This window comes from Somniosus microcephalus, chromosome 28 (genome assembly GCF_052327205.1).
Source record: "Somniosus microcephalus isolate GS21.2 chromosome 28, FLI_Smic_1.0, whole genome shotgun sequence".
NCBI lineage: Eukaryota > Metazoa > Chordata > Chondrichthyes > Squaliformes > Somniosidae > Somniosus > Somniosus microcephalus.
This window is the reverse complement of record NC_141014.1, coordinates 34766580-34792903: the sequence shown is the minus strand read 5'-3', so window position 1 is coordinate 34792903 and position 26324 is coordinate 34766580. Positions and strand designations below refer to the sequence as shown.

The 26324-nt window shown below is 46.8% G+C and overlaps 1 protein-coding gene across 1 annotated transcript in view; it reads right to left on the bottom strand.

The window, feature by feature from the left end:
• The window catches only part of LOC147099535 (vesicular glutamate transporter 1), a 109938-nt gene extending 83916 nt beyond the window's left edge, over window positions 1-26022 (bottom strand). Inside the window, exon 1 of the mRNA XM_085969769.1 lies at window positions 25448-26022. Coding sequence (XP_085825895.1) covers window positions 25448-25509 — 62 coding nt within the window. The 5' untranslated portion in view covers window positions 25510-26022. The remainder of the gene's footprint in view (window positions 1-25447) is intronic.
• Between the last annotated feature and the right edge of the window lie 302 nt (window positions 26023-26324).

Genomic DNA, 26324 nt, shown 5'->3' with positions numbered 1-26324 from the left:
TCCAATACAGAACAGCAATAGAGAGTCTACAGTCCAACACAGAACAGGAATAGAGAGTGTACACTCCAATACAGAACGGGAATAGAGAGTCTACACTCCAATACAGAACAGGAGTAGAGAGTCTACTCTCCAATACAGAACAGGAATAGAGAGTCTACACTCCAATACAGAACAAGAATAGAGAGTCTACACTCCAATACAGAACAGGAATAGAGAGTCTACACTCCAATACAGAACAGGATTAGAGAGTCTACACTCCAATAGAGAACAGGAATAGAGAGTCTACACTCCAATACAGAACAGGAATAGAGAGTCTACACTCCAATACAGAACAGGAATAGAGAGTTTACACTCCAATACAGAACAGGAATAGAGAGTCTACACTCCAATACAGAACAGGAATAGAGAGTCTACACTCCAATACAGAACAGGAATAGAGAGTCTACATTCCAATACAGAACAGGAATAGAGAGTCTACACTCCAATACAGAACAGGAATAGAGAGTCTACACTCCAATACAGAACAGTAATAGAGAGTCTACACTCCAATAGAGAACAGAATAGAGAGTCTACACTCCAATACAGAACAGGAATAGAGAGTCTACACTCCAATACAGAACAGGAATAGAGAGTCTACACTCCAATACAGAACAGGAATAGATTCTACACTCCAATACAGAACAGGAATAGAGAGTCTACACTCCAATACAGAGCAGGAATAGAGAGTCTACACTCCAATACAGAGCAGGAATAGAGAGTCTACACTCCAATACAGAACAGGAATGGAGAGTCTACACTCCAATACAGAAGAGGAACAGAGAGCCTACACTCCAATACAGAACAAGAATAGAGAGTCTACACTCCAATACAGAACAGGAATAGAGAGTCTACACTCCAATACAGAACAGGAATAGAGAGTCTACACTCCAATACAGAATAGGAATAGAGAGTCTACACTCCAATACAGAACAGGAATAGAGAGTCTACACTCCAATACAGAACAGGAATAGAGAGTCTGCACTCCAATACAGAACAGGAATAGAGAGTCTACACTCCAATACAGAATAGGAATAGAGAGTCTACACTCCAATACAGAACAAGAATAGAGAGTCTACACTCCAATACAGAACAAGAATAGAGAGTCTACACTCCAATACAGAACAGGAATAGAGAGTCTACACTCCAATACAGAATAGGAATAGAGAGTCTACGCTCCAATAGAGAACAAGAATAGAGAGTCTACACTCCAATACAGAACAGGAATAGAGAGTCTACACTCCAATACAGAATAGGAATAGAGAGTCTACACTCCAATAGAGAACAAGAATAGAGAGTCTACACTCCAATACAGAACAGGAATAGAGAGTCTACACTCCAATACAGAACAGGAATAGAGAGTCTACACTCCAATACAGAATAGGAATAGAGAGTCTACACTCCAATAGAGAACAAGAATAGAGAGTCTACACTCCAATACAGAATAGGAACAGAGAGTCTACACTCCAATACAGAACAGGAATAAAGAGTCTACACTCCAATACAGAACAGGAATAGAGAGTCTACACTCCAATACAGAACAGGAATAGAGAGTCTACACTGCAATACAGAAGAGGAATAGAGAGTCTACACTCCAATACAGAACAGGAATAGAGAGTCTACACTCCAATACAGAACAGGAATAGAGAGTCTACACTCCAATACAGAACAGGAATAGAGAGTCTACACTGCAATACAGAAGAGGAATAGAGAGTCTACACCCCAATACAGAACAGGAATAGAGAGTCTACACTCCAATACATAACAGGAATAGAGAGTCTACACTGCAATGCAGAACAGGAATAGAGAGTCTACACTGCAATACAGAACAGGAATAGAGAGTCTACACTCCAATACAGAACAGGAATAGAGAGTCTACACTCCAATACATAACAGGAATAGAGAGTCTACACTGCAATACAGAACAGGAATAGAGAGTCTACACTGCAATACAGAACAGGAATAGAGAGTCTACACTCCATTACAGAACAGGAATAGAGAGTCTACACTCCAATACAGAACAGGAATAGAGAGTCTACACTCCAATACAGAACAGGAATAGAGAGTCTACACCCCAATACAGAACAAGAATTGAGAGTCTACACTCCAATACAGAACAGCAATAGAGAGTCTACACTCAATATAGAACAGGAATAGAGAGTCTACACTCCAATACAGAACAGGAATAGAGAGTCTACACTCCAATCCAGAACAGCAATAGAGAGTCTACACTCCAATACAGAACAAGAATAGAGAGTCTACACTCCAATACAGAACAAGAATAGAGAGTCTACACTCCAATACAGTACAGGAATAGAGAGTCTACACTCCAATACAGAACAGGAATAGAGAGCCTACACTCCAATACAGTACAGGAATAGAGAGTCTACACTCCAATACAGAACAGGAATAGAGAGTCTACACTCCAATACAGAACAGGATTAGAGAGTCTACACTCCAATAGAGAACAGGAATAGAGAGTCTACACTCCAATACAGAACAGGAATAGAGAGTCTACACTCCAATACAGAACAGGAATAGAGAGTTTAGACTCCAATACAGAACAGGAATAGAGAGTCTACACTCCAATACAGAACAGGAATAGAGAGTCTACACTCCAATACAGAACAGGAATAGAGAGTCTACATTCCAATACAGAACAGGAATAGAGAGTCTACACTCCAATACAGAACAGGAATAGAGAGTCTACACTCCAATACAGAACAGTAATAGAGAGTCTACACTCCAATAGAGAACAGAATATAGAGTCTACACTCCAATACAGAACAGGAATAGAGAGTCTACACTCCAATACAGAACAGGAATAGAGAGTCTACACTCCAATACAGAACAGGAATAGATTCTACACTCCAATACAGAACAGGAATAGAGAGTCTACACTCCAATACAGACCAGGAATAGAGAGTCTACACTCCAATACAGAGCAGGAATAGAGAGTCTACACTCCAATACAGAACAGGAATGGAGAGTCTACACTCCAATACAGAAGAGGAACAGAGAGCCTACACTCCAATACAGAACAAGAATAGTGAGTCTACACTCCAATACAGAACAGGAATAGAGAGTCTACACTCCAATACAGAACAGGAATAGAGAGTCTACACTCCAATACAGAATAGGAATAGAGCGTCTACACTCCAATACAGAACAGGAATAGAGAGTCTACACTCCAATACAGAACAGGAATAGAGAGTCTACACTCCAATACAGAACAGGAATAGAGAGTCTACACTCCAATACAGAATAGGAATAGAGAGTCTACACTCCAATACAGAACAAGAATAGAGAGTCTACACTCCAATACAGAACAAGAATAGAGAGTCTACACTCCAATACAGAACAGGAATAGAGAGTCTACACTCCAATACAGAACAGGAATAGAGAGTCTACACTCCAATACAGAATAGGAATAGAGAGTCTACGCTCCAATAGAGAACAAGAATAGAGAGTCTACACTCCAATACAGAACAGGAATAGAGAGTCTACACTCCAATACAGAATAGGAATAGAGAGTCTACACTCCAATAGAGAACAAGAATAGAGAGTCTACACTCCAATACAGAACAGGAATAGAGAGTCTACACTCCAATACAGAACAGGAATAGAGAGTCTACACTCCAATACAGAATAGGAATAGAGAGTCTACACTCCAATAGAGAACAAGAATAGAGAGTCTACACTCCAATACAGAATAGGAACAGAGAGTCTACACTCCAATACAGAACAGGAATAAAGAGCCTACACTCCAATACAGAACAGGAATAGAGAGTCTACACTCCAATACAGAACAGGAATAGAGAGTCTACACTGCAATACAGAAGAGGAATAGAGAGTCTACACTCCAATACAGAACAGGAATAGAGAGTCTACACTCCAATACAGAACAGGAATAGAGAGTCTACACTCCAATACAGAACAGGAATAGAGAGTCTACACTGCAATACAGAAGAGGAATAGAGAGTCTACACCCCAATACAGAACAGGAATAGAGAGTCTACACTCCAATACATAACAGGAATAGAGAGTCTACACTGCAATACAGAACAGGAATAGAGAGTCTACACTGCAATACAGAACAGGAATAGAGAGTCTACACTCCAATACAGAACAGGAATAGAGAGTCTACACTCCAATACATAACAGGAATAGAGAGTCTACACTGCAATACAGAACAGGAATAGAGAGTCTACACTGCAATACAGAACAGGAATAGAGAGTCTACACTCCATTACAGAACAGGAATAGAGAGTCTACACTCCAATACAGAACAGGAATAGAGAGTCTACACTCCAATACAGAACAGGAATAGAGAGTCTACACCCCAATACAGAACAAGAATAGAGAGTCTACACTCCAATACAGAACAGCAATAGAGAGTCTACACTCAATATAGAACAGGAATAGAGAGTCTACACTCCAATACAGAACAGGAATAGAGAGTCTACACTCCAATCCAGAACAGCAATAGAGAGTCTACACTCCAATACAGAACAAGAATAGAGAGTCGACACTCCAATATAGAACAAGAATAGAGAGTCTACACTCCAATACAGTACAGGAATAGAGAGTCTACACTCCAATACAGAACAGGAATAGAGAGCCTACACTCCAATACAGTACAGGAATAGAGAGTCTACACTCCAATACAGAACAGGAATAGAGAGTCTACACTCCAATACAGAACAGGAATAGAGAGTCTACACTCCAATACAGAACAAGAATAGAGAGTCTACACTCCAATACAGAACAAGAATAGAGAGTCTACACTCCAATACAGAACACGAATAGAGAGTCTACACTCCAATACAGAACAGGAATAGAGAGTCTACACTCCAATACAGAACAAGAATAGAGAGTCTACACTCCAATACAGAACAAGAATAGAGAGTCTACACTCCAATACAGAACAAGAATAGAGAGTCTACGCTCCAATACAGAGCAGCAATAGAGAGTCTACAGTCCAATACAGAACAGGAATAGAGAGTCTACACTCCAATACAGAACGGGAATAGAGACTCTACACTCCAATACAGAACGGGAATAGAGAGTCTACACTCCAATACAGAACAGGAATAGAGAATCTACACTCCAATACAGAACAGGAATAGAGAGTCTACACTCCAATACAGAACAGGAATAGAGAGTCTACTCTCCAATACAGAACAAGAATAGAGAGTCTACACTCCAATACAGAACAGGAATAGAGAGTCTACACTCCAATACAGAACAGGAATAGAGAGTCTACACTCCAATACGGAACAGGAATAGAGAGTCTACACTCCAATACAGAACAAGAATAGAGAGTCTACACTCCAATACAGAACAGGAATAGAGAGTCTACACTCCAATACAGAACAGGAATAGAGAGTCTACACTCCAATACAGAACAGTAATAGAGAGTCTACACTCCAATAGAGAACAGGAATAGCGAGTCTACACTCCAATACAGAACAGTAATAGAGAGTCTACACTCCAATAGAGAACAGGAATAGAGAGTCTACACTCCAATACAGAACAGGAATAGAGAGTCTACACTCCAATACAGAACAGTAATAGAGAGTCTACACTCCAATAGAGAACAGGAATAGAGAGTCTACACTCCAATGCAGAACAGGAATAGAGAGTCTACACTCCAATACAGAACAGTAATAGAGAGTCTACACTCCAATAGAGAACAGGAATAGAGAGTCTACACTCCAATGCAGAACAGGAATAGAGAGTCTACACTCCAATACAGAACAGGATTAGAGAGTCTACATTCCAATACAGAACAGGAATAGAGAGTTTACACTCCAATACAGAACAAATATAAGAAGTCACACAACACCAGGTTATAGTCCAACAGTTTTATTTGAAATCACAAGCTTTCGGAGTGCTGCTCCTTCATCAGGTGAAGTGGAGAGATGCATAAAGACACAGCTTATATAGTCAGAGAATAATGCCAGATGATTACAGGTAATCTTTCTAACTGCCATTTATCACACCTCGGTAGAGAGATAATCACAGCAATCAAAGGTGTCCAAACAGGTCAGTGAGGAAAACATTACATCAAAGAACAATGAGCTGGGGTCACAAGGGGTCAAATGTTGCAGATGCTGGGGTCTGTATGAAAAACAAAAAACAGACAAAAAAACATTTTTTTAGCTGGAAATCACAGCAGGTCCGGCCGCATCTGTGTAGAGAGAACAAGCCAATGACGACTCGAGTCTGGATGACTCTACGTCAGGTGGGGTTACATGTAGCGTGACATGAACCCAAGATCCCGGCTGAGGTCGTCCTCATGAGTGCGGAACTTGGCTATCAGTTTCTGCTCTACGATTTTGCGTTGTCGTGTGTCTCGAAGGCCGCCTTGGAGAATGCTTACCCGAAGATCGGAGGCTGAATGTCCTTGACTGCTGAAGTGTTCCCCGACTGGAAGGGAACACTCCTGCCTGGCGACTGTTGCGCGGTGTCCGTTCATCCATTGTCGCAGTGTCTGCATGGTCTCGCCGATGTACCATGCTCCGGGGCATCCTTTCCTGCAATGTATGAGGTAGACAATGTTGGCTGAGTCACATGAGTGTGTACCATGTACCTGGTGGGTGGTGTCCTCATGTGTGATGATGGTATCTGTGTTGATGATCTGGCATGTCTTGCAGAGGTTGCTGTGGCAGGGTTGTGTGGTGTCGTGGTCACTGTTCTCCTGAAAGCTGGGTAATTTGCTGCGAACGATGGTCTGTTTGAGGATAGGCGGCTGTTTGAAGGCGAGTAGTGGAGGCGTGGGGATGGCCTTAGCGAGGTGCTCGTCGTCATCGATGACATGTTGAAGGCTGCGAAGAGCATGGCGTAGTTTCTCTGCTCCGGGGAAGTACTGGATGACGAAGGGTACTCTGTTGGTTGTGTCCCATGTTTGTCTTCTGAGGAGGTCTATGCAATTTTCTGCTGTGGCTCGTCAGAACTGTCGATCGACGAGTCGAGCGTCATATCCCGTTCTTACGAGGGCGTCGTTCGGCGTCTGTAGGTGTCCATCGTGTTCCTCCTCGTCTGAGCAGATCCTGTGTATTCGCAGGGCTTGTCCATAGGGGATGGCTTCTTTAACGTGGTTAGGGTGGAAGCTGGAGAAGTGGAGCATCCTGAGGTTGTCCGTGGGCTTGCGGTAGAGTGAAGTGCTGAGGTGTCCGTCTTTGATGGAGATTCGTGTGTCCAAGAATGAAACCGATTCTGAGGAGTAGTCCATGGTGAGTTTGATGGTGGGATGGAACTTGTTGATGTTATCGTGTACAGACGCTGAAAGATGCCCTCGTAAGAACGGGATATGACGCTCGACTCGTCAATCGACAGTTCTGACGAGCCACAGCAAAAAATCGCATAGACCTCCTCAGAAGACAAACACGGGACACAACCAACAGAGTACCCTTCGTCGTCCAGTACTTCCCCGGAGCGGAGAAACTACGCCATGTTCTTTGCAGCCTTCAACATGTCATCGATGACAATGAACACCTCGCTAAGGACATCCCCACGCCTCCACTACTCACCTTCAAACAGCCGCCTAACCTCAAACAGACCATCGTTCGCAGCAAATTACCCAGCTTTCAGGAGAACAGCGACCACGACACCACGCAACCCTGCCACGGCAACCACTGCAAGACATGCCAGATCATCAACACAGATACCATCATCACACGTGAGGACACCACCCACCAGGTACATGGTACATACTCATGTGACTCGGCCAACGTTGTCTACCTCACACGTTGCAGGAAAGGACGGAGCATGGTACGTCGGCGAGACCATGCAGACACTGCGACAATGGATGAACGGACACCACGGAGCAATCGCCAGGCAGGAGTGTTCCCTTCCAGTCAGGGAACACTTCAGCAGTCAAGGACATTCAGCCTCCGATCTTCGGGTAAGCATTCTCCAAGGCGGCCTTCGAGACACACGACAACGCAAAATCGTAGAGCAGAACTGATAGCCAAGTTCCGCACTCATGAGGACGGCCTCAACCGGGATCTTGGGTTCATGTCACACTACATGTAACCCCATCTGACGTAGGGTCATCCAGACTCGAGTCGTCATTGGCTTGTTCTCTCTACACAGATGCGGCCGGACCTGCTGTGATTTCCAGCAAAAAAAATGTTTTTTTGTCTGTTTTTTGTTTTTCATACAGACCCCAGCATCTGCAACATTTGACCCCTTGTGACCCCACCTCATTGTTCTTTGATGTAATGTTTTCCTGACTGACCTGTTTGGACACCATTCACACCTTTGACTGCTGTGATTATCTCTCTGCCGAGGTGCGACAAATGGCAGTTAGAAAGATTACCTGTAAACATCTGACATTATTCTCTGACTATATAAGCTGTGTCTATAGGCATCTCTCCACTTCACCTGACGAAGGAGCAGCGCTCCGAAAGCTTGTGATTTCAAATAAAACTGTTGGACTATAACCTGGTTTTGTGTGACTTCTTACATTTGTCCACCCCAGTCCAACTCCGGCATCTCCACACCATCAATACAGAACAGGGATAGAGAGACTGCACTCCAATACAGAACAGGAATAGAGAGTCTACACTCCAATACAGAACAGGAATAGAGAGTCTACACTCCAATACAGAACAGGAATAGAGAGTCTACACTCCAATACAGAACAGTAATAGAGAGTCTACACTCCAATACAGAACAGGAATAGAGAGTCTACACTCCAATACAGAACAGGAATAGAGGGGGAAAAATTCAGTTGGTTTGCGCCTCCCGTTAGTGCCTTAAGAAGGCGCTAATGGGGTGCAAAGCAACTAGCGCCTAGGAGCGGCGATATCTGCGCCTCTCATGAAATTGACCAGACATTTTGCGGCGGCACTAAACAATACCGCCCCGATCGCCTGCGCACGCAGATCCTGACGTCATTTGAGCCTGCAACGCCCGTGTGGCGCCCCGGACCGGATATTGAGTGGCGCCCCCCTCCTTCCCGCCTGGCGCAAGCAACGACAGGTAGACTGGAACGTTTCCCAGTCGTTGTGGAGCTGGGGGGGTGCTATTTAAACGCGGCCTCTTCCTGGCTTTTTCCGAACTAGACATTTTTGCTCCACTCGTTCTGACAGAGAGAGAGATTCGGAGAGAGAGGAGAGACTTCTGCATAGAGTCAACTCTGTGTGAAGTAGTTTTGACTACTGAGCATCATTTTGCAGGTACTTTTGTTTTTGACCTTCATTGCTTTGATTGCCAAGAGACTATGGGGGCTGCACTGATTCGGGGCGTCGTCCTGCGCCTGCAGATTCGGAGGCCACAGAGACGCAGAGCTAGAGTGGCAATCATGGCCAGACGGAGGAGGGCCAACAGGCCTCGGTACAGGAGACCGTACCCTCCCAGGGTATTTTGCCAACAATTCTCCTACATTAATATGTCTGAGGAGCAGTGATTGCGAAGGCTGCGCTTCAGCAAGGAGGTGGTCACTGAGCCCTGCCACCTGCTGCAGCCAGATCTGCAGCCTCTACTGAGAACCAGGTCGTCTCTGTCGGTGGCAGTGAAGATCACAGTGGCTCTGAACTTTTATGCCACCGGCTCCTTTCAAGCAGCTACTGGGGACATCGCCAATATCTCCCAGTTCGCGGTCCATTGCTGCATCCGTCAGGTCACAAATGCCCTCTATAAAAGGAGACGACAGTACATCTCTTTCCCGATGACCCGGGCCAAACAGCATGAATGCGCATTGGGCTTTGTGAGGATAGCGGGTTTCCCCATGGTGAAGGGCACCATTGACTGCACGCATGTGGCATTGCGTGCACCGCATGAGAATGCAGAGGATTTCTGCAACCGAAAGGGGTTCCACTCCTTAAACGTCCAGTTATCCTGGCAGCAGCCATGATGCATTCATCCTGTGCCAGACTGCTGTGGCAGAACTTTTCCAGGCACCGCATTACTCAAGTGGTTGGCTCCTCGGCGACAAGGGTTATCCACTGTGCACCTGGCTGATGACACCGCTCTGTACCCCCAACACCCCTGCTGAGCTGCGGTACAACGAGAGCCATCTCGCCACCAGGAACATCGTTGAGCACACAATCGGCGTGCTCAAGCAATGGTTCTGCTGTCTGGGCCACTCAGGAGGAGCCCTGCAGTACTCACCTAAGCGAGTCTCCCTCTTCATAGTTGTGTGCTACATGCTGCACAACCTGGCAATCCTCAGGACCCAGCCAATGCCACCAGGCCTTGGAGCACCACCGGAGGAGGAGGAGGAAGAGGAGGAGGAAGAGGAGGAGGATGATCATCAGCAGCACCAAGGTGGCAGGGCGGCCCACAATGTTGAAACTGGAAGGGGCATCTGTCAACGGCTGATAGCAAGCCGCTTCTAGGCCCCTGCTGAGGAAATGGCTTCTGCCATTGAGAACAACATGAATGAAACCAACCCGCAACCCCTAAGCCAGCCAAGGCAGCAATGATTCCAAAGACCAAACATGTAAATTTTGAATACAAAAACTTATTTATTTTACAAACTCTGTGTGTGTCATTTCTTCATGACACACTAATAGAAAGAAACACAAAAAAACAGTCATTAACATAACTGGTTCTCACAACCTGGAGATAATGTCCAAAACACTAAACAAAAGTTTGAACACGAACCTTGGCCTTTAATAAAAAATTGACCAACATTTTGTCACACCTCCTACTTTTTGCCCTTCGAGGGTGATCTCCTTCCCTTGTGCACTTCCCCCCTTCCCACCCTACTGCTCCTCCGTAATGGGACCCCAGTGGCTGCAGCAAGGCTGCTGGAAGGCTGCTGATTGTCAGAACCTGAGACTGCAGATGACTTTGAAGGACGGCCTCGACCAGCTCTGGGCCTGGAGGGCCCGGCTGCAGACTGCACCAACTCTGCATGGGCGGCAGCAGTCTGGGCTACAGGCACTGGCAAGTGCAATGGGGAAGTGACAGTGGTGGCAGCAGGAATGCTGTCATCTTGAGAGAGGACAGCAACTCCCTGCTCGACCGACACACTGGCACTCCCACTGGGCAGCACTTCAGCATCCGGAGCAATCTGCTGGAACACAGATTGCTGGCCTGCTGCGGCGCGGTGAGAGCCCCGGGGAAATGTGTCCGAACCAGCGAGGATGGCAGCAGTCAGTGCTTGTGTAGCCTCAATCTGAGTCTGCATGAGAGCAGTCTGAGACGGGGTCATAGCAGCCAGTGACTGAATTGCAGCACTAAGCTTTAGCGTGGCATCCGCCTGTGCTACAGCGAAGTGCTCCACACTCCTTGCCAGTGATTCAATGCATTCGGGCACACTTCCCACTGCACCCATGAGCTCAGTGTGCATGTCCACCGCCTGGGTGTTCATTTCAGCGATGAGCCGCTCCTCCTCTGCGTCCAGTCCAGTAGGACTCGCTGGCCTAGTCTCCCTCCGGGGAGCAGGCCCCAGAGCTTCCCTACCCCCATCGCATTTCTGCAGCCCGCTGGGTCCTTGAGCTTCACCCTCATCAGACCCTTCACCCCTGCTCCCCTCCAGGGAATGCCCCAGTGTGGGCATGGGCTTCCTCGGGAGAGGGTGGCGCTGATGCTCCGGCTTCATCTTCCTCCTCGCCTGCAGCTTCACTCCCACTGGCAGCTTGAGGGCCCATCTCCTCAGCTGGTGAATCACCATCTGAAAGCAGGGAGGTACAAGAGTGGCTTTAGCATGAGGACAGGGGGGCAGTAAGGGAGGAATTAGTGCAGCAATTTAGTAAGTTGGATTGAAAGTGTCAAAGGCTGGTGTTGTGAGGAACAAGTGGAAGGAGAGAGGACAAAAAGGTGATGACCTTACCATTGCTGTCCAGAACGGGGTTGGCCTCTCCAGGGGTGACGGGACCGATCACCTGGCTTGCCACAATCCTGTGGCCGCGCGCCTCAAGATCGCTGAGGGGTTGCAGCGGAGGCCGCCCTCCACCCGTCCGTTGCTGCTGTCTCCTGTTATGAGATAGCTTGGCCTGCAAGAAAAAGGATGGCGTCTGAGTAAATATACAGCCATGGTCTTGCCTGATGTGCCTCCCATAATTGAATAGCCCTTACTGTATGCAGCCATGGTCTTGCCTGATGTGCCTGCCATAGGTGAATAGCCCTTACTGTATGCAAAGTGTGGAATGTGCGTGTGTGTTTCATGAGAGGGCCATAGGTATTGGATGAGTGTTGGGCATTGGGGTTTAAAGACCCTCTGGCCATAGAGTGAGGTTGAGATGGAGGGATGGAGAGGTATTGAAAAAAAGCCACTCACCCTGACGACCCGAGTGAGGTCATTGAACTTTTTTCGACATTGAGTATGGGTCCTGGGCAACAAGCTCCTGGAGGAGGTGCTCTGAGCCACCTCCCTCCATACTCTTCTGTACTTGCGCGGCAAAGGCCTCCTGCCACTCTCAGGGAAGAGTATAGATGTTCTGCGCTCCATCATGCCAACCAGAGCATCCAAGGCCCGCTCGCTGAAGTGCTGATCTCGTTCTCTCACCCTCTCGATAGTCCTTGGCTGGAAGATTTAGGCACAGGTCTCTCCAGGCCGAGATTCAATGCTCCAATGAGCAGGGTGTGGCTGGAGAGCAAGATCGACCCTCCCCTTTAAGAAATGTCCAGCGCCAGTGAGTCTGTGTTCCATCGCTAACTGACATCACCTGCGCTGCACCCGCGCTCTGAGTTAGCGCCTCGCTCCTCGGCCTTTGCGCCTTAAGACAGGTGTGTAGCACTTGATTTAGCGCTCCAATCACCGCCAGGGGCAATGAAAGCCAAGTTTGCAGTCGGAGGCGATAATTAGTGCCAGGCGCTAAACTTTCCGCACGGCCGATAATGGCGACCCAAACGGGGCGATACTGGATTTTTCCCCCAGACAGTCTACACTCCAATACAGAACAGAATAGAGAGTCTACACTCCAATACAGAACAGGAACAGAGAGTCTACACCCCAATACAGAACAAGAATAGAGAGTCTACATTCCAATACAGAACAGAATAGAGAGTCTACACTCCAATACAGAACAGGAATAGAGAGTCTACACTCCAATACAGAACAGAATAGAAAGTCTACACTCCAATACAGAACAGAATAGAGAGTCTACACTCCAATACAGAACAGAATAGAGAGTCTACACTCCAATACAGGACAGGAATAGAGAGTCTACACTCCAATACAGAACAGAATAGAGAGTCTACACTCCAATACAGAACAGGAATAGAGAGTCTACACTCCAATACAGAACAGAATAGAGAGTCTACACTCCAATACAGAACAGGAATAGAGAGTCTACACTCCAATACAGAACAGAATAGAGAGTCTACACTCCAATACAGAACAGGAATAGAGAGTCTACACTCCAATACAGAACAGGAATAGAGAGTCTACACCCCAATACAGAACAGCAATAGAGAGTCTACACTCCAATACAGAACAGGAATAGAGTGTCCACACTCCAATACAGGACAGGAATAGAGAGTCTACACTCCAATACAGAACAGGAATAGAGAGTCTACACTCCAATACAGAACAGGAAGAGAGAGTCTACACCCCAATACAGAACAGCAATAGTGAGTCTACACTCCAATACAGAACAGGAATAGAGAGTCTACACTCCAATACAGAACAGGAATAGAGAGTCTACACTCCAATACAGAACAGGAATAGAGAGTCTACACTCCAATACAGAACAGAATAGAGAGTCTACACTCCAATACAGGACAGGAATAGAGAGTCTACACTCCAATACAGAACAGGAATAGAGAGTCTACACTCCAGTACAGAACAGAATAGAGAGTCTACACTCCAATACAGAACAGGAATAGAGAGTCTACACTCCAATGCAGAACAGGAATAGAGAGTCTACACTCCAATATAGAACAGGAATAGAGAGTCTACACTCCAATACAGAACAGGAATAGAGAGTCTACACTCCAATACAGAACAGGAATAGAGAGTCTACACTCCAATACAGAACAGGAATAGAGAGTCTACACTCCAATACAGAACAGGAATAGAGAGTCTACACTCCAATACAGAACAGGAATAGAGAGTCTACACTCCAATACAGAACAGGAATAGAGAGTCTACACTCCAATACAGAACAGCAATAGAGAGTCTACACTCCAATACAGAACAGGAATAGAGAGTCTACACTCCAATACAGAAAAGGAATAGAGAGTCTACACTCCAATACAGAACAGCAATAGAGAGTCTACACTCCAATACAGAACAGGAATAGAGAGTCTACACTCCAATACAGAACAGGAATAGAGAGTTTACACTCCAATACAGAACAGGAATAGAGAGTCTACACTCCAATACAGAACAGGAATAGAGAGTCTACACTCCAATACAGAACAGGAATAGAGAGTCTACACTCCAATACAGAACAGGAATAGAGAGTCTACACTCCAATACAGAACAGGAATAGAAAGTCTACACTCCAATACAGAACAAGAATAGAGAGTCTACACTCCAATACAGAACAAGAATAGAGAGTCTACACTCCAATACAGAACAGGAATAGAGAGTCTACACTCCAATACAGAACAGGAATAGAGAGTCTACACTCCAATACAGAACAAGAATAGAGAGTCTACACTCCAATACAGAACAGGAATAGAGAGTCTACACTCCAATACAGAACAGGAATAGAGAGTCTACACTCCAATACAGAACAGGAATAGAGAGTCTACACTCCAATACAGAACAGGAATAGAGAGTCTACACTCCAATACATAACAGCAATAGAGAGTCTACACTCCAATACAGAACAGGAATAGAGAGTCTACACTCCAATACAGAACAGGAATAGAGAGTCTACACTCCAATACAGAACAGGAATAGAGAGTTTACACTCCAATACAGAACAGGAATAGAGAGTCTACACTCCAATACAGAACAGGAATAGAGAGTCTACACTCCAATACAGAACAGGAATAGAGAGTCTACACTCCAATACAGAACAGGAATAGAGAGTCTACACTCCAATACAGAACAGGAATCGAGAGTTTACACTCCAATACAGAACAGGAATAGAGAATCTACACTCCAATACAGAACAGGAATAGAGAGTCTACACTCCAATACAGAACAGGAATAGAGAATCTACACTCCAATACAGAACAGGAATAGAGAGTCTACACTCCAGTACTGTGGTAAACCACTGCTAACTCTGTACATGTTTCTGTGGTAAACCACTGTTAACTCTGTACAGGTCCGGGCATGTCTCCGCCCCTGGCTCCACCCCTAAGCCCGGGTATAAAGGTGACTCACCACCCTTCCCCCGGGAGCTCTTCGGATGGATCCACTAGCAGAGGCATGCTCCAGTTCTTAGTCAATAAAAGCCTACTTCGTATAAGTTCAACTCGTAGTCTTTGGTGTTGTTGATAGTGCATCAATTTTATTGACTAAATTTTCGACATGGCGCAAATCTTGAAGCCAGAACGTTTAGACCTGGATCCTCAAGCAGCAGATGCAGCCAATAACTTTGAACACTGGCTGAGCATTTCGAAGCCTTCCTGGAGGCCTCCAGCACTGCCGTCACTACAGATGACGCGAAATGGCTTGTCTTGAACTCACGGGTGAGCCACCGAGTCTACTCGATCATCCGAGATGCCACAACTTATGCGGCCGCCATCGCGACGCTAAAGGAACAATACGTGAGTCCTGTTAACAAGGTCTACGCCAGACACCTCTTGGCTACCCGAAAACAGCGCCCCGGGGAATCGGGCGCCGAATATTTACTGGCACTGAGAGTCCTCGGCCGGGCCTGTAATTGCAAAGCGGTGACGGCCAAGGAATGCACGGAAGACCTGATCCGAGACGCCTACGTAGCTGGCATCAGGTCCAACTATACTCGGCAGAGGCTGCTGGAACAGAGGGGGCTCGACTTGCAGAAGACAGTGGCCCTCGCTAACTCGTTAGATGTGGCCCTCCAGAACATGGACACCTACCCCCCTGACCGGATGGCCACGTGGATGTCACGGGAGCAGCCATCTTGGGACCCGGTAAGGCCACAAGCCGCCAGCAGCCCAACTACAGCTGCAATGACCAGAGGCCAGAAATGCTACTTCTGCGGCCAGGCCAAGCACCCCAGACAGCAATGCCCAGCAAAGGGCGCAACCTGCTCCAAATGCGGCAAGAAAGGCCACTACGCGAGAGTGTGCAGGGCGAAATCGACCCCCAATTCCAGCAGCGCCGTGTGTGAACTGTGCAGGCCGCCATTTTGGACCCCACCAACCACGTGTGAGCCGTGCGGGCCGCCATTTTGGGCACCACCAGCCGCAGGGGAGCCGCCATCTTGGACACCATTTCGGGACCAGGCCCCCGGCGCGGGCGAATACTACAGCGACCCACCGACCTCGACGATGGCCTCCATCACCCTGGACCAATCTAGGCCCCATCAACTAGCCAGGCCCATGATGAATGTAAAGGTAAATGGCCATGCCACAAATTGCCTTTTCAACTGCGGAAGCACGGAGAGCTTCATCCACCCCGACACGGTGCGACGCTACTCCCTATCGATTATGCCCACACGCCACCAGGTCTTTATGGCCTCAAAGTCCCATACGGCGGACGTTGGCGGCTACTGTGTAGCGGCTCTGACAGTGAACGGCGTGGAGTACAGAGATTTTAAATTCCTCGTCCTGCCACAGCTCTGCGCTCCCGTACTGCTAGGATTAGACTTCCAGTGCCATCTGGAGAGCGTCACGATGGCATATGGCGGGCCCCTGCCCCCACTTACAGTCTGCAGCCGGCAGAATTTAAACACGGCGCCGCGCAAAGTATGCAGCCTGTCCACCCTGAAGGTCAACCCCCCCCCGTTGTTCGCTAACCTCGCCAAAGACTGCAAGCCAATTGCTACTAAAAGCAGGCGGTACAGTGCCGGGGATAGGAGCTTTATTAAATCAGAAGTAGAAAGACTCCTGAGGGAAGGGATTATCGAGGGCAACACCAGCCCATGGCGAGCCCAAGTGGTGGTCGTGAAGACCAGCGAAAAACAGCGCCTGGTTATTGATTACAGCCAGACGATCAATCGATACACGCAATTAGACGCATACCCACTTCCCCGCATATCTGACATGGTCAACCAGATAGCACAATACCGGGTATTCTCGACGATTGATCTGAAGTCGGCATACCACCAGCTCCCCATCAGGCCTGAGGACCGCCAGTACATGGCCTTCGAGGCTGACGGTCGCCTCTACCACTTCCTCCGAGTCCCCTTCGGCGTCACCAACGGGGTCTCGGTCTTCCAAAGGGAGATGGACCGGATGGTTGACCAGAACGCGCTGCAGGCCACCTTCCCCTATCTAGACAACGTCACCATCTGCAGCCATGACCGGCATGACCACGACGCCAACCTAGAAAAATTCCTCCGTACGGCCCAACGGCTGAATCTGACATACAACAGAGAAAAATGTATGTTCCGCACCACGCGCCTCGCTATTCTTGGCTGCGTGGTGGAAAACGGAGTCATCGGCCCCGACCCCGACCGAATGTGCCCCCTCCTGGAACTACCCCTCCCCTACTGCCTAAAAGCCCTGAAGAGATGCCTAGGGTTCTTCTCTTACTACGCCCAGTGGGTGCCCAACTATGCGGACAAAGCCCGGCCCCTCATCAAGTCAACCTCCTTCCCCCTGACGGCAGAGGCCCGTGCAGCCTTCACCCTCATAAAAGAGGACATTGCGAAGGCCACAATGCACGCAGTGGATGAGTCCATCCCTTTCCAAGTGGAGAGCGATGCATCCGACTTCGCCCTAGCCGCAACCCTTAACCAGGCGGGGAGACCCGTGGCCTTCTTTTCACGGACCCTCCAGGGCCCCGAAATTCGACACTCCTCAGTCGAGAAGGAGGCCCAGGCGATAGTGGAGGCGGTACGGCACTGGAGGCATTACCTGGCCGGTAAACGTTTCACCCTGCTCACTGACCAACGGTCAGTAGCATTTATGTTTAACAACAGACAAAGGGGGAAAATCAAAAATGATAAGATATTGCGGTGGAGGATCGAGTTATCCACCTACAACTACGATATCTTATACCGGCCCGCGAAACTTAATGAGCCCCCAGACGCCCTATCCCGTGGGACATGTGCCAATGCACAAGTCGATAGGCTACGGACCCTCCACAATGATCTCTGCCACCCGGGGGTCACCAGGTTCTTCCATTTTATTAAAGCTCACAACCTGCCTTACTCAATCGAGGAGGTCAGGACCATGACCAGGAACTGCCAGGTCTGCGCCGAATGCAAACCGCATTTTTATAGGCCAGACAGGGCACACCTGATTAAAGCCACCCGCCCCTTCGAACGTCTCAGCGTCGATTTCAAGGGGCCCCTTCCCTCCTCTGACCGCAACACGTACTTCCTCAATATTATTGACGAGTACTCCCGTTTCCCCTTCGCCATCCCTTGCCCGGACATGACCAGCGCCACAGTCATCAGGTGCCTCAACGACCTGTTCGCCATATTTGGCTTCCCCAATTACATCCACAGCAGCAGGGGCTCATCGTTCATGAGCGACGAGCTGCGCCAGTACCTGCTCGAGAAGGGCATAGCCACGAGCAGGACTACCAGCTACAATCCCCGGGGTAACGGACAGGTAGAGAGGGAGAACGCAACGGTGTGGAAGACCGCCATGCTCGTCTAAAATCCAAGGGCCTCCCAATCTCCCGCTGGCAAGATGTCCTCCCCGATGCGCTCCACTCCATATGATCACTGCTCTGTACTGCCACAAACGCCACCCCACACGAGAAGATGTTCGTCTTCCCCAGGAAATCCACCTCGGGGACATCACTACCGCCATGGCTGACGTCTCCGGGACCCGTCCTGCTCAGGAAACACGTGAGGAGCCATAAGACAGACCCCCTGGTCGAAAAGGTTCACCTCCTCCACGCCAACCCACAGTACGCCTACGTGGCGTATCCTGACGGGCGGGAGGACACAGTCTCAATTCGAGACCTCGCACCCTCAGGTACCACCCGAAACACCATCGATCACCATCCACTACCTCCACCCACCACCACTACCCACGACGCACCACCGGGGTGTCTACCATGAACTGACGACATGCCGGTGCCATCCCTACCCCGAGAGGACGACACACCAGTGCTCCGTCCCACGCGAGAAGCAGCCGCGGGCAAAGAACCGCCGCAACCGGCACCACGAAGATCATTACGGCAGACAAGACCCCCGGAGAGACTTTCGTATACGAACTTTTGAAACACTTCACCCCGCCGGACTCTTTTTTAAACGAGGGGTGAATGTGGTAAACCACTGATAACTCTGTACAGGTCCGGGCATGTCTGCACCCATGGCTCCACCCCTAAGCCCGGGTATAAAGGTGACTCACCACCCTTCCCCCGGGAGCTCTTAGGATGGATCCACTAGCAGAGGCATGCTCCAGTTCTTAGTCAATAAAAGCCTACTTCGTATAAGTTCAACTCGTAGTCTTTGGTGTTGTTGATAGTGCATCAAGTACAGAACAGGAATAGAGAGTCTACACTCCAATACAGAACAGGAATCGAGAGTCTACACTCCAATACAGAACAGCAATAGAGAGTCTACACTCCAATACAGAACAGGAATAGAGAGTCTACTCTCCAATACAGAACAGGAATAGAGAGTCTACACTCCAATACAGAACAGGAATAGAGAGTCTACACTCCAATACAGAACAGGAATAGAGAGTCTACACTCCAATACAGAACAGCAATAGAGAGTCTACACTCCAATACAGAACAGGAATAGAGAGTCTACACTCCAATACAGAACAGGAATAGAGAGTCTACACTCCAATACAGAACAAGAATAGAGAGTCTACACTCCAATACAGAACAAGAATAGAGAGTCTACACTCCAATACAGAACAGGAATAGAGAGTCTACACTCCAATACAGAACAGGAATAGAGAGTCTACACTCCAATACAGAACAGGAATAGAGAGTCTACACTCCAATACAGAACAAGAATAGAGAGTCTACACTCCAATACAGAACAGGAATAGAGAGTCTACACTCCAATACAGAACAGGAATAGAGAGTCTACACTCCAATGCCGAACAGGAATAGAGAGTCTACACTCCAATACAGAACAAGAATAGAGAGTCTACACTCCAATACAGAACAGGAATAGAGAGTCTACACTCCAATACAGAACAGGAATAGAGAGTCTACACTCCAATACAGAACAAGAATAGAGAGTCTACACTCCAATACAGAACAGGAATAGAGAGTCTACACTCCAATACTGAACAGGAATAGAGAGTCTACACTCCAATACAGAACAGGAATAGAGAGTCTACACTGCAATACAGAACAGGAATAGAGAGTCTACACTCCAATACAGAACAGAAATTCAGAGTCTACACTCCAATACAGAACAGAAATAGAGAGTCTACACTCCAATACAGAACAGGATTAGAGAAGAAGGCCCAGCACCACCTTATGGGCCGCTGGGGTTGGGCGATAAATGCTGGCCTTGCCTGCGATAATGACATCTCGTAAAATGATTTAAAAAAATCAATGTCATTGCTGGTGCTATGTGATGATGTAATGAAGAGGGGATTCCACCAGACGTGTCTGCTACCTGCTGACTGGGCGGCTCCTGTTAATGTGCTGCGGTTTAAAATGCCACAGTCACATTGGGTGCTCTGTTCATTGTGCATCAACCTCAGCTGTGTGGCTCAAACATACCCCCTTCTCTGTATTATTTGCTGCCTTACATTAATCTTGTTTTTAATTCTTTCTCGCGATGTAGCTTCCCTCTCAGGTGGACATAAAAGATCTGATGACACTATTTCGAAGAAGAGCAGGTGAGGTCTCCCCGGTGTCCTGGTCAATAGTTATCCCTCAACCATCTTCATTAAAATAGATTACCTGGTCATTATAACATAGCTGTTCGTGGGGCCTTGCTGTGCATTTCCTACAACAGTGACTACCCTTCAAAAGAAGTAATTCATTGGCAGTAAAACACTTTGGGAGGTCCTGAGATCGTGAAAGGTGCTATATAAATGTAAGTTCCTTCTTTACTTCAGAATGACTTCAGTTTCCACCACTGTGAATAACAAACCAATGGAGATACTTGACAATTTCAAGTAGGTCCTTGATACAGCTCAGGTGCCTCCAAAGGGGAGAAACGTTGTTGGTGAATAGACTTCCCCAGAGCTGTTCTGCCATCTCTTGATCAGAACATGTGGAAGTCAAGAATCCAACTTTTTAAAATTATTCATTCTTGGCATATTGACTTCACATTTATTGCCCACTCCCCACTCGCCCTTGAGAAGGTGGCGAGCCTCCTTCTTGAACCGCTGCAGTCCGTGCGGTGAAAGTACTCCCACGGCGCTGTTGGGGAGGGAGTTCCAGGATTTTGACCCAGCCACGATGAAGAAACTGGCAACCAATCGCAGTTTATACAAACACACAATGTTTCTATAATTACTACAAGGTTCAATGCTCTGTCGCTGCATTAATTCAGCCAGCATATGTCAAGCACATAATAAAATATGTCCTAATAAATCATACTAATGAACTGTTTTCATGTTTTCTCCTCACTGGCATAAAAGTACCGCGCATTTAAATAGTTCTAGAGATATGCAGAGAGTGAGTTACAAGCAGGAATCGAATTGTGGGGTTTGGATAGATTATATCTAGAATAGTGGATCCGTGGCGTGGGCCAAAGATGGGAATCTAATTGAGGGGAATTATATATAGACTGACGGATATCTGGGCATGGGTTGCAGGCTGGGATCTAATTGGGGGCACTGGATGGTTGATATATAAACAAGAGATGCTCAGAGGTGGGTTAGAGGCTGTAATTTACCAAAGGGCTGTTACAAGGTTGGCTCTTGTTATTTTGTATATATGTAGGGCTCAATGCCTATTACCTGGTAATCGGTGCTCTCCGCTCCCCCCCCCCCCCCCCCCTCTCCCTCTGGGATTGGATTTCTGCTGCTACTCCTGCCCCAGCACAAGAAATAATTCAGGAATCCAATTCATCAGGTATAATCCTCATCGTACAGAAATGATGAATGTGACGTTGGAATTAAATATGAATCGAACTTTAATTAAATGCTGTTAATTATTACATTCATCTGAAGGCGGCCCGTTTGATAATTTCGCTCTATTTGTCTTTTGAGAATGATTTCCCTGTCTCAATGGTATTTAAAACCGTTTAATTTTTCATTTAGACCTTGATGGAAAACGACAAATTCTACAATGATCGGATAGCAGGTCAGGCGAGGCGCAGAGGGGGAAAAAAATAAAATCCAAGTGTTCGGCTCTGTATTTCAAATCTGAACAGAATATATAGACAAGTCACAGAGGTATTTCGACCTCGGTAAGCCCCACACCTCTCTGAATACAGACACGATAATTAAACTTAGCTATATGCAAACGAAATCTGCCCAGCCCATGGCAAATGGATCACATTAATTATTAACAATTGACGTTAACATTCGCCTACCTAACTTTGTCAAATTTACAATATTTCCTGTTAGATAGATGATTGAATAACAATTTAATTAGATTTTATAATTCAAAGCAGTAATCTATTCAGGTTTAGCATTAATATCTAATCTACCTATCTCTCTATATCTATCTAACCATCTATCTATCTATCTAACCATCTATCTAACCATCTATCTAACCATCTATCTATCTAACTAACCATCTATCTATATATCTATCTATCTATCTATCTAACCATCTATCTAACTATCTCACTAACCATCTATCTATCTAACTAACCATCTATCTATCTATCTATCTATCTATCTATCTATCTATCTATCTATCTATTCTCTATATGAGACCAGGGAATATTGGAGTTCTGAACGAAGGGACATTTCAAGGTTAATTATGTATCAATTTTCAGCTTTTGGTTGAAGTTTCGGACCTGAACCCGGATGTCCCATTCATGCCTTCTCGCAATGAGGATTTTATGGGATTTTATGCGGCGCCACTTCTCAGGGTAATCACCTTTATCGAAGGAAGCAAGTCAATGCTTGCAAGGCACCAACAGGCCAACAAATGGGCAAGAGTGGGACCAGGTGTAAACGAAATCGCAAAGTGCATCTTCACGAACCATGCCAAACAGCACACACCGGGAAAATCTGCCAAAGTGGCACAACACGGTGGTTTTTGTATTTATCGGTGCTTACTCCAGCTGCAATCTAAAAAAATCTCCTGATAATCGCAGAGGGGCAGTAAATTCAATCTTTTACCTCTATTAAGCGCCTCCTAAATGTTTAATAATTTAAGAAGTGGGTAGCAATTCAGCTGGCGAGTGCTCGCAAACAGGCCACTCGACCGCCGCTTCCAAAATTTCCGCCCTGCAGATGAACCTAACGGCATTAGGCAGAGCAACTCCTTCCAACTCGAAATCAAATCTGCTTCGTTATTATTTTTGTTTGTTTTTAAAAGTTTCTCGTGTCCGTTTGCAAGCAATTTGGTTTGACAAAGTACACCTGCTAAATATGTAGCTCGGAGCTTGGCTGCTCGCAAATACCAGCACTCACGATATTCTGTCATATTTATATTTTAAAATTGCATTGATTACTGTCCAGCTAACACCGGCATCGCGTGGGAGTGACAGAGGCAACAGAATCCGCAGCGATACTTTCGGGTTTTAAATGCATATTTATTCAGAGTGCCTTTGTTTTCAAAATTAAAATAAAAAGCTGGATAGATGTTTATACTCTGAGCTGTTTCAAACAATCAAATCGGCCCCCTCCCGCCTCGCCCTCTTTCCAAATCTACTGCTAAAATGACAATTTAAAAAATCACTTAACGCAGTATTTAACCCGCAGTGGGATTAGACCCATAATATGCTTTTAAGGCCATCGCAGTAATCGCCCTTTCGGCCAATAGCTTTGCATCATAAGTATATTACATGTGTGGGTGCGGATTAATCAGGTCGGAGATGGTGTTCTGCACAAATTCTCTTAAAGAGATGCACTAGGTTTGCGGCTGAAATCAAAGGGTGGGAGAGGAAAATACCAGAATGCGTTTCTCTCACTTAAATTATTCATCAGCCAGATGCAATCTTTGCTCTCGGCAAAGTGTGACTTTCGACGGTGCTCGGAGAGAAGGAATATTCGAAAGAGGGCATCGTTTCGGAAAACCCCTTCCTCCAAATGCATTTTGCAGAAATGTCAAGTTGCAGCCAACAGGAGGGAACAATCGATGAAAGATTTTGAAGCTCTCTCTCTCTCTAATTCAGAGGAGTGTCATACTTTAAATTCCAACGCAGCACAAATGGACTAGAAATCTATTGTTAATCTACAGTAAGGCGGGAGAGGCCAATCTGTGGGTGCTGTAGTTTAATTGTTCCACATTCACCTTCTTTTTAATTTATAGACAATCTTGGCCTGTAGTGTGAGACAATGCTAGGAGTAAATGAGACGATTGCAAATCAGGAAGGGGGGCAGTTGCAACATTATCACAAAGTTTGCATCCTAATCTTTGCCCCATTACACACGGCTAGATGACATTGCGAGTTCGTCCTTTGCTACGTTCCCCTTTTCCACTGCGGTTGAAACCTCCCTTTTCCAATAATGCCTGGCCGTGGAGAGAAACATCGGGGGGTGGGTGCCCTTGCTAGGTGGAGAAGGGGACATCCTTCATCTTTTAATCGTTTAATCAAGTGGACTGGACACAATGACGGTAGAAGGCGTATTTGATTTTGGAAATAGTGTTGAGTAATTTGAATGGAAGTGCGGCTGAAAGGAAGGATTACACTAAGAGTCCAGGGCACGGATGAATATAATCCACGGGGAGCCAAGCAGAGTTTGCACCGATGATAATGGAACGTGAATTGCAAAATTAGAAACTTAAAATAAACGCGCGTTAGAATCATTTATAGAAACGAATGGGGGACAGGAAAACAAAAACGAAGTCATGGCTTGCTACTTTAGAGGGAGCGAGTTGCAATCTTCGTTTACAGGCTGTTCTTATTCCGAATTCTAATTCCCAGATCCCCATCGCACCAAACGCACCCCCACCCCCCCTGCGAACAACTCACAATATTCCGCCTTACTGCGGAGCCCACCCGCCTAACGAAGATATCATTAAAAAAAAACACACACAGGTTAAAAAGGACGTTCTGAACCGAACGAGCGCTCAGAATCTTAGTTCTAAAAGCCTTTACGGAAAGGCGTTGGTAGAGGAAGCCGGGGTTCTTGCTCGATGTCTCTCTGGATGTCCTTTACAGAAACATAACGTAATTTTTTTTTTACACAACACCCAAAGATAAAATGCTAGAAATTCGATCCAGAAATATGTTAACGTCTCGTCTGCGGTCAAACCGCGGAAAAAGGAAAGGTCACAGCAGCTTTCAGCCCAGCAATCCACAGGAACGGCAGGCGGAACGAATAATGATGCCTTTGGAAAATAATATTACCGTTCGCCACTTTAATTATTTGCTGTGAGAACAGGGGGCAGACTCACCTGTGCAGGTGCCCCAGAGTATTCCCCGCTAATTTCCTGAATTGATCTTTCCTTATCTCCATAGTTCCGCCACCAACGATACCTGCGATGTGTTATTTATATGTGGGTCGCCTTTAAACAATCCCAGTCCCAATCATCACGGAGCTGAAGGCCGGCCGGAATATCACAGGACTCCCAAGAAGTTTGCTTAAAGTGACCTTATTTTTTTTCTTGCCAGTGTCCTTTGGTGTTTCTATTGATTCAAGGCACCAAAGAAGAAATAGCGCGCCCGGCGGACCGAATCGTAAAATAGAGACATGTTTCCCTTCCTGCAAGGCTGCATGTGATCAAGGCAGCTTCGATTGATCCATAATTTCACGGGCCAGCCTTGTTGAAGGGGGTGGTAGATCCTTTGCACCCAAGTGCTTCACCCGAGTTGAAACACATTAATGTCTCTTGTGCGAAATAGCCCCAAGTCAAGTTGCTGAGCAGGTCCGGGCGAATAGTTCAGAACCTCGGATGGTGGACAGCTCCTACTGCGCATCTCAGCACCATGGCCAGCTCACGTTTCTCTCCCTCCCTCTTCCCCCTCCTCCTCCTCCTGAAACTTTTCAAACACAGGCCAGCCCGCCGCTCTGGCGCAGGGCGTGGGTTCGGCTTTAAACTTCATCGAGCTCGCCGCCGTCTTGTTGCCGTCGCTTATTGCAGCTCTTCATTGGCCGCCCGCCCTGCCAGTCAGTGCAATCTTCGCAGCCTTCAAGCCAATCATTCTTGGCTTCCTAAAAGAGAATGCTATGGTAACCAACTGAGATTTGATCATCTTAACTGCTGGGAGCATATGGTCACACAATGCAAGCTGGTAGTGTAAAACAATGCATCTGTCTAGCTATGTATCTAG